Source organism: Glossina fuscipes, unplaced genomic scaffold, assembly GCF_014805625.2.
Source record: "Glossina fuscipes isolate IAEA_lab_2018 unplaced genomic scaffold, Yale_Gfus_2 3, whole genome shotgun sequence".
Classification (NCBI taxonomy): domain Eukaryota; kingdom Metazoa; phylum Arthropoda; class Insecta; order Diptera; family Glossinidae; genus Glossina; species Glossina fuscipes.
Window position 1 is genome coordinate 15,753,803 of NW_023998417.1, and position 7,274 is coordinate 15,761,076.

The following is a 7,274-nucleotide window of genomic DNA, read 5'->3' on the forward strand; positions in this document are numbered from 1 at the left end:
ATGGGGTTTATTTAAAAAAAAGGGGCAACACGTTATTGTCTTAATCGGTTTGGTTGTTTGTTCAAAAATTTAGGAGAAATATCAAAAGTAAAAATATCATCTGTACAATTATTTTGAGATCATCTCGTTCGCGATCAAAGGAAAGGAACAGAGAGTAAAACTATGAATTATTTATTATTGGAATGAAGCAATATCATCTTATGCAATATTTATGTATGTGTTTCACAATGCTGTAGGAAACTTCGACGAAACAGAAGAAAGTTTAGAATGTCCTCAGTTATGCCGCTTGATTGTTTCGCAGCAACTTTTGTAAGATTCTCTTCTCTCTCACAATTTCAATGCGTTACAATCAATATTTATTTAACTGCTGTGGGAAATTTTGCATAATTGGCTACGACTTACTTCTCAGGCTTAACTCTACTAAAGTTTAGTAGATGTTTTCCTTCCGGAATCAAGTCGGCGACTGTTTGTATTTATTTATTTAGTTTATATTGTTTGTTGTGATAAAGTTTTCATTTCATTGCTGTGCGCCAATTTTTTTGTATATATTTCTGTTTTGTGTTTGGTTTTCCTTTTCTTCTATTCTTTTTTTTCGTGTTGCTCGGTGTGTAGATCTTCCGTTGCATTGAGTTTCCACTACTCGCCGAAGAATAGTAAAAATATAGGTTTGCCGGGGCGCGTGTAAGAGTGTATTCTCTTCCATTTATTTTTAAGCTTTATAAAATAAAAATATAGAAACAAACTCAATATTTTATTTGACGTTTGTTTTTATTTGCACAAGGCTTTCGCTCAAGTTAGCTGTTGTTTACACGTATAAGTTATTGTTGTACTTTTACCTTTTGTACAACTTTATAAATTTGACGTATAAGTAAGAAATGTTTTTATTTATGGTAGGGATTTTAATAGTTGCTTTGCTTTTCTATTACACTTAGTGAAGAAACTTATTAACTTTTCTTAGTTATATGGTTTATCTCTCTTTGAGCTCTGGGATTTTCAATGGTCTTTGTGTTCAGCTCTTTTTCTTTTGCTTTTAGTTTTCAGCGTCGGGGATGTCTTTACGTTTACAAATACATTATAACTAACATAGATACATACATATACACTAAACCTAATTTTTATTTGCTTACGTGGTTTTCGGTTTAAATTGGCTGTCGCTTTAACTTATTTTCAACGATGTACATAAATTATTTATTTATTGATATAGAGTCTGTAGTTGAGCGGACGATGCTGAGGTCGCGTATTGACGAGCCCGTATAATATTCATGTGTATCTCTGAGGAAGCTGTGGAGTTAACAAAGGGCGGCATTTCAACTCCGGCACTAACGCGACAGTTTATAAGATTATGAGGGCTGCAAAACTGTTGATGAAAGCATTAGGTAAGGCATGTGCAAAAATAGACGAAATAACAGCAGAAGCAAATTATCATATGTTTGGATCATTAAAATGCATTCTTTAAGCTCTACACTTAAGTTGTACGCAATAAAGAGTTCGTTTATCATTTTATTATATAGTTTTTATTCCGACATTATTATTGATTATGTTCCTAAAAATGTATAGTTTATTAACACCCGGGCCAAACTGAAATGTATATTATATAAAATCAAAAGAATAAGAAAGAAAAATCATTGGAAATATTCAAAGCGTTGTGCAGATTAAGAAAAGCTTTAAAAAAAATTTTATTCTTTACAAATAAAATGATAAACGTATTAATAAATCAATCAGAGAAGCAATAGTCGTTGTGGAGCGAGTCTCTCACCTACGCTGCTATATACTTTGAGTTTAAACACGCAAAGCCGTTTTTGCTTGGAGGGAAATCAAAGATGTTCTACGCCTCGAGTAAACACATTAAAAGCGGAGTTTGTGAGGTGTCTATGCACCAATTAAGAGTTAAGAACTTGACGAAGACTTTTCCAGCTGCATAATAGCTAATAAATACAGTTTCGAGCGAACTGTTCATAATTACTAATCTTTTCTCTAACTGCAACCAGGAATAAAGGCAAGGAGTCTAAACGGATGCCTATACTTGTTTGTTTTATAATTTACGTATTTAGTGAGGCCCACGTCACACATTCCTGGTGGCTAACGGTGGACTGAAAAGATGCATATGCTGCTATGCTCGTCTTCTGACGGGAAATGTACTAAATTATCGAAATAGTGTTTAACCTCTACGAGGTTACAATTACTGCGTTCACTTGATTCTTTGTGATTAATCGAGGGTTTGGAATTTTATCTACTATTAGGCTCTATATATGCTAATATTAAAATTTGTTGCATATTATGTAGCGCAGATCAAAAGCTTCCGGATAGCATTGCGTATAAGTTACCTGCAAGTAACATATATACACACTCAAATCGTTCTCGTTGCCGGCAAATTTCTATATGGTTTTGTTAGGAGTTCCAGTCTGTAAATTACGAAAAAAATAAATAAATAAAAATAAAAATGTTAATCAAATTTGTGGTTAACTTTTCGAGATCACTTTATTGCTCTAGTTGACTTGAACTTTTTTAAGGTGAAATTAGAGATAGACGGATGGACGTTATTTTAAGATATCATGCTTCAATACATGCTTCCTTAATTGTTACTAGGCGTGTTAAGCTACTCCGGTGTTGGGCTTAAAAAAACGTACAATGCTAAAAATACATTAATTGCTTATAAATGATAAAATGATAAAAAAGAATTTACCAATTAAGGTTGTACGGAGAGTTTGCAAGCGACAAATGTTCACATTTAATTTTGAAATATTTTTTTACCAAATGTTTGCTGTAAGACGCAGTATGAAATATGATAATGCCAGCTGTGTAATAAGAGGAAATTTTGTTTCAGTAAACGCGATTATAATAAGAAATATTTTATGATTTATAATGCAAGCAAATAATCCGGTAAAAGGCGGAAATATATTAAGATAAAACCTAAAGCAATTGCGGCAAATAGCAAATGGCAAATAGTATAGAGAAAAGGAAAAATAAAAAATGGATAATTAATAATTAAACTACGCCAATCGATACTTTCTATTCTACACCCCATTTAAAAGAAATATGAAGAAGTTTTCCATAATTACTTTCTTTAAGGTTTTCTTGCAAATCACTAAAATAATCAAAATAGCTAAGAAGTGTATTTAGCGGACTCATTTGTCTGTTATTGTCTATTTGTTTGGCTTTCATAGGCGCCTTGTAAATTTATTTTGTGCGCAACCTGGACTAAGACCTATCCTCATTACACCTTATATCACTTGTGGTATAATCGATATTATATTTGTGCGAATACATGTAAACCACAGGAAGATTGGAAATATGTCCATATTTTATTACATCGATGAGATTTGAAGTGATCTCTCGAATCGATTTAAGCGTCTCTGTCCACGCATTTTTGTGTTCAGTCTATAAGTTACAACTTTTGAAATATTCGGTGTCTTGGCCGAAGGACGAACCCTATTGAAAATGATTTTGGTCAGATCGTTTTTGCGATTACTGCCGTAAGGTTGGAAGTTTTCAACAAATCACCGGCTATTAATACTTTGTCATATTAAATTCATTGGTCGCTTTTTTGAATATTAAGAAAATCTGATTTGTAGCACTTAATGACGGCAATAAATAAAGAATAACGAGGTTCTTGACAAGAAACATAATTTCAATTTTATAAGGCCGCCTTGGAAAGGTACGCCTTTACATGTAAACAAGATGTAGTTTTTGGTATTATGTGACGAAAACAAGCAAAGAATTATTTGTAAACGAAGTAGCGCAGGGTATTTAATGGCTTGCATGACTATAATGTCATCCCCTCCTTTCAATTATTTACGTGTTCGTTTCATTTTTAAATAAATAAATGAATATTTTTTTTTGGTTAATGTGTATAAAAGTCACATACTAACCTTTAGAGTTTTTTTGAAGGCAGCTCGAAAATCCCGATTAAAGTAGGCGTAAATTATAGGATTTAATGCCGAGTTGAAGTAACCGATCCAAAATAAAATGCCAACCACGATACGTGGTGTCGAACAACTTTCACACAATGACGAAGTTATATACCTACAAACAAAAAAATTTACCGAAAATAATAATATTTCGCAAACATATAGCGAATCAAATAAAAATTCTATAAAAATTCATTGAGCGAAAAGAAAATGAAATGTATAATAGAACAAAGGATATGAAATCAAACTTGCACAGCAAAGCAAATGACTTTTATCTTATTCATTAATATACGGCTGTGTGGATGAGCAATATTAATGTACACACATACCAAAGGAAGAATGGCAGCCAACATAATAAAAAAGCGCTCATTATAATGCCTAATGTGCGGGCGGCCTTACGTTCACGTCGCATAGTGCTGATGGTAGATTGTTCAACTTGTATGCTGGGACGTGGTTTCGGTATTTGACTTATCTGTAAATGTTTCTCCAACAATAAAGCCGCGACCTTGGACCTTTAAATAATAAAATTGCGGAATGCCGGTGCACGTAAGAAATGGAAAAGAATTTTGTAAACGTTTTTTTTAATATTTGATTTATTTTCTAACATAGCAATACCTGTAGACAAGACGTTCTTGCCGATCGGCCTCTTGATATATGCGATAATACATTGACAGCATTACAATACCCGGAATCCAAAAACTTACTGATGAACTGACAATGGCATACGCTTTATTCACTTTAAATTCACAAATCTGTTGGAAGCAAAATGATAAAAAAAAGTAATAAAACGATTAAATTGCAAACTAATATACAATGCAGTTGTTGTGGGTGTTTAAGTATTGCAGTTAATTACTTTCAAAACTTTATGAAACGTTCTTTGCCACACTGACTTGCAAAGGATTGAGTTTAATTCCCAAAAAAAAAAAAAAAAAAAACTAAAAAAGAAAACAGGAAGAAGCAGATTACTATTTAATTTAAAGACTTAGTATATAAAAAAAAGAGAAGTTTTCATCATTCATACTTAAAATATAAAATCGGTAATTAACTTTTTAATTAAAATAACTGTTAAATTATCTCTATATTAGCAAAATAGTATATAAAGTGACTCAACAACTTGAACTTGTCAGATATAAAATCGAAGTTATTATTACAACAACAACAACAACAGTACAAAATGCATATGCAATGAAATTCTCAACTAACACTGCTTTCTAAATTATTTTCATTACATTGCAAATGTACTTAAAGCTTAGACAATTTTATATAACTTAATTAATTGAATTTCTACGTCAACAGTTACTGATTGACTTCGATTAGGATTAGAGGAAAAGTCGCACAATTTTCGCTTAATACACATCACTCCTAAATTGTTGGTATGAAACGATGAATTCAGATTTTAGATTTTACTGCCGCGTGCTGACGAACTGTAGTCTTTTATGTAAAGACATTTAATAAGATTCAGTGATTTTTGCCTTTTTATGTCAATCTTACCCACTAGAAGTTGAGCTCTAGCCGACACATAGGCTAACTAATTTAGTTTAATCGAACACTAGGCTCGTAATAATCATGAAAATTGTTGGTTGTTATGAATGGACTGAGTAGTGTACTACATTACTAACTCTTCACGGACACTGTAAAAAATTGAAGAGCTGTGAAGTATTTTTTTCTCTTAAATACATTAGAAACTCAAGTTTTCTTTACACAGTGCACCGGGAATTTGGTCTTCGTAATAAAAAGGAAGAAAAAAGATATATAAATCTTATAGGATCCGTAATTACAAAGTGTTAATAATCTACTCCTTGATAAACGGTCTCACTTGAAAGGGCGAATAGGTATTAATGCTTCGTTAAAGTCTTGATTAATTTGGACTTTGCTAGCATTATGATAAAATAATAAAATAAGGAAGCAGTAGATAGATGGGAAAGCGACGCACAAACATGTTTAAATTAAATTTGAGAACGATTATGGATCCATTCGCATAAACGTACGATAAATGATGCAAGGGCAAATATCCTTCTGCGCTTATGTTCTTCTAATAAGCCCTATAAGTTTATATTTATATGGCAAACCATAAGCACTTGAATGATGGTATCCAAGAGTTTGTATTCGCACTCGCTAAATATTTGAGAGCTAATATTAAGCTATTGTAAGCAGTTGTGTAGCGCATCTCCTAGCGCTAGAAGTTTATGTGTCTAATAATTGACTACCAAATCGTTTACGTTTAATTGTGTGCTGCTTAGATTTTATTAGTTACGCAGAGGTACAGGAAATCGTGTTCACATATGACACAATTTTATAAGCAAATGAAATGAATTTAAGTAAATTAGAATTCTGTCTTGAGCTTTATCTGAATCGATTTTAGCTTGTCTGTCGGCCTATTCGTTGCAATTTTCAATATATCTACACGAAAGTTGGCACACCAGTGTGTAGGACCTTTTGAAAATGACTTGAATAGGAACATTTTATGACCATTGCCCTATAGGCGCTTCGTTTTCGAAACCTTATTATATGAAAAATGTTGTAGTATTTCAATTAATCCTTCCCTCCCTACACAAAAATATCTAATTTTCAATATTCTCTGGTGAATATACGTGAACGGTAATAAGTCCTTTGAGTAGAAAAGTAATTGTAGTAAATTGGGACCGCGTCATGTTTTAGGTCCTTTCCCATAAAAGGGCTTCAACAAAAGTACGCATTTATGTGGAAACAAGGCATAATTTTGGGGTACTTTGGGTACCAAGCGAAAATCAATGAAATATAATAGGCGAAGTATCGTAAGGCATTTAATAATCGATCTTGCCCGATTATAATGGTTTTACTTGTTACATACGGCTTTGCTTAATGTATTCGTTTTCAAAGCTCGTATATAATGCTTCAATGCAAGCTGCTGCGCACATATATACACGCATTAAGCAAAGTTCGCATGTCCGACACATGCTACCATTTTTTATAACAATAACTATAGAAATTTGTAGGAAATTAAATAAATAAATAATAGAAAAATGAAACAATCAATCTGTGCATGGAACAAACAATAAAAAATTTTCAATTTAAAATTTTCCAAAATTTGAGCTTTTCATATCAACAATAATTAATCAAAGGTCCCTTTGAAAAGCTGGCAATCAGATTGTAATACAATTTGTAATGATTTATTTAAAATAACGTCTAGAATTAGCGAGGTTGCGGATCACTCCGACTGTTATATACCTTAAATCAGCTTCGTTAACAACTGAGAGGAACTATATATAATTCTCAACCACTTCACTAGACACCTTCTCTTATCAGATAGATTGTGAAGATGGATGAAAAACACCCATAAGAGAATGGCGCCTTTTGTTTGATATATGCATCAATACCCTTTATTGA

General features: G+C 32.4%; 1 protein-coding gene across 4 annotated transcripts in view; it reads right to left on the reverse strand.

Annotated features, from left to right (window-relative positions):
- Nucleotides 1-1,022: 1,022 nt before the first annotated feature.
- LOC119634999 (octopamine receptor beta-1R) overlaps nucleotides 1,023-7,274 on the reverse strand; it is a 29,930-nt gene continuing 23,678 nt past the window's right edge. Inside the window, exons 5-9 of one of the 4 annotated variants that reach the window (XR_005247007.1) lie at nucleotides 4,524-4,660; nucleotides 4,238-4,420; nucleotides 3,870-4,023; nucleotides 2,325-2,402; nucleotides 1,272-1,357 (exon numbers count right to left, since the gene is read on the reverse strand). Coding sequence is in view for 2 of the 4 variants with exons in the window: in XM_038029485.1 (XP_037885413.1) it covers nucleotides 1,193-1,357; nucleotides 3,870-4,023; nucleotides 4,238-4,420; nucleotides 4,524-4,660 (639 nt within the window). In the remaining 2 variants the exon portion in view is untranslated. The other 3 variants (XR_005247006.1, XM_038029485.1, XM_038029486.1) reach the window with 3 other exon arrangements.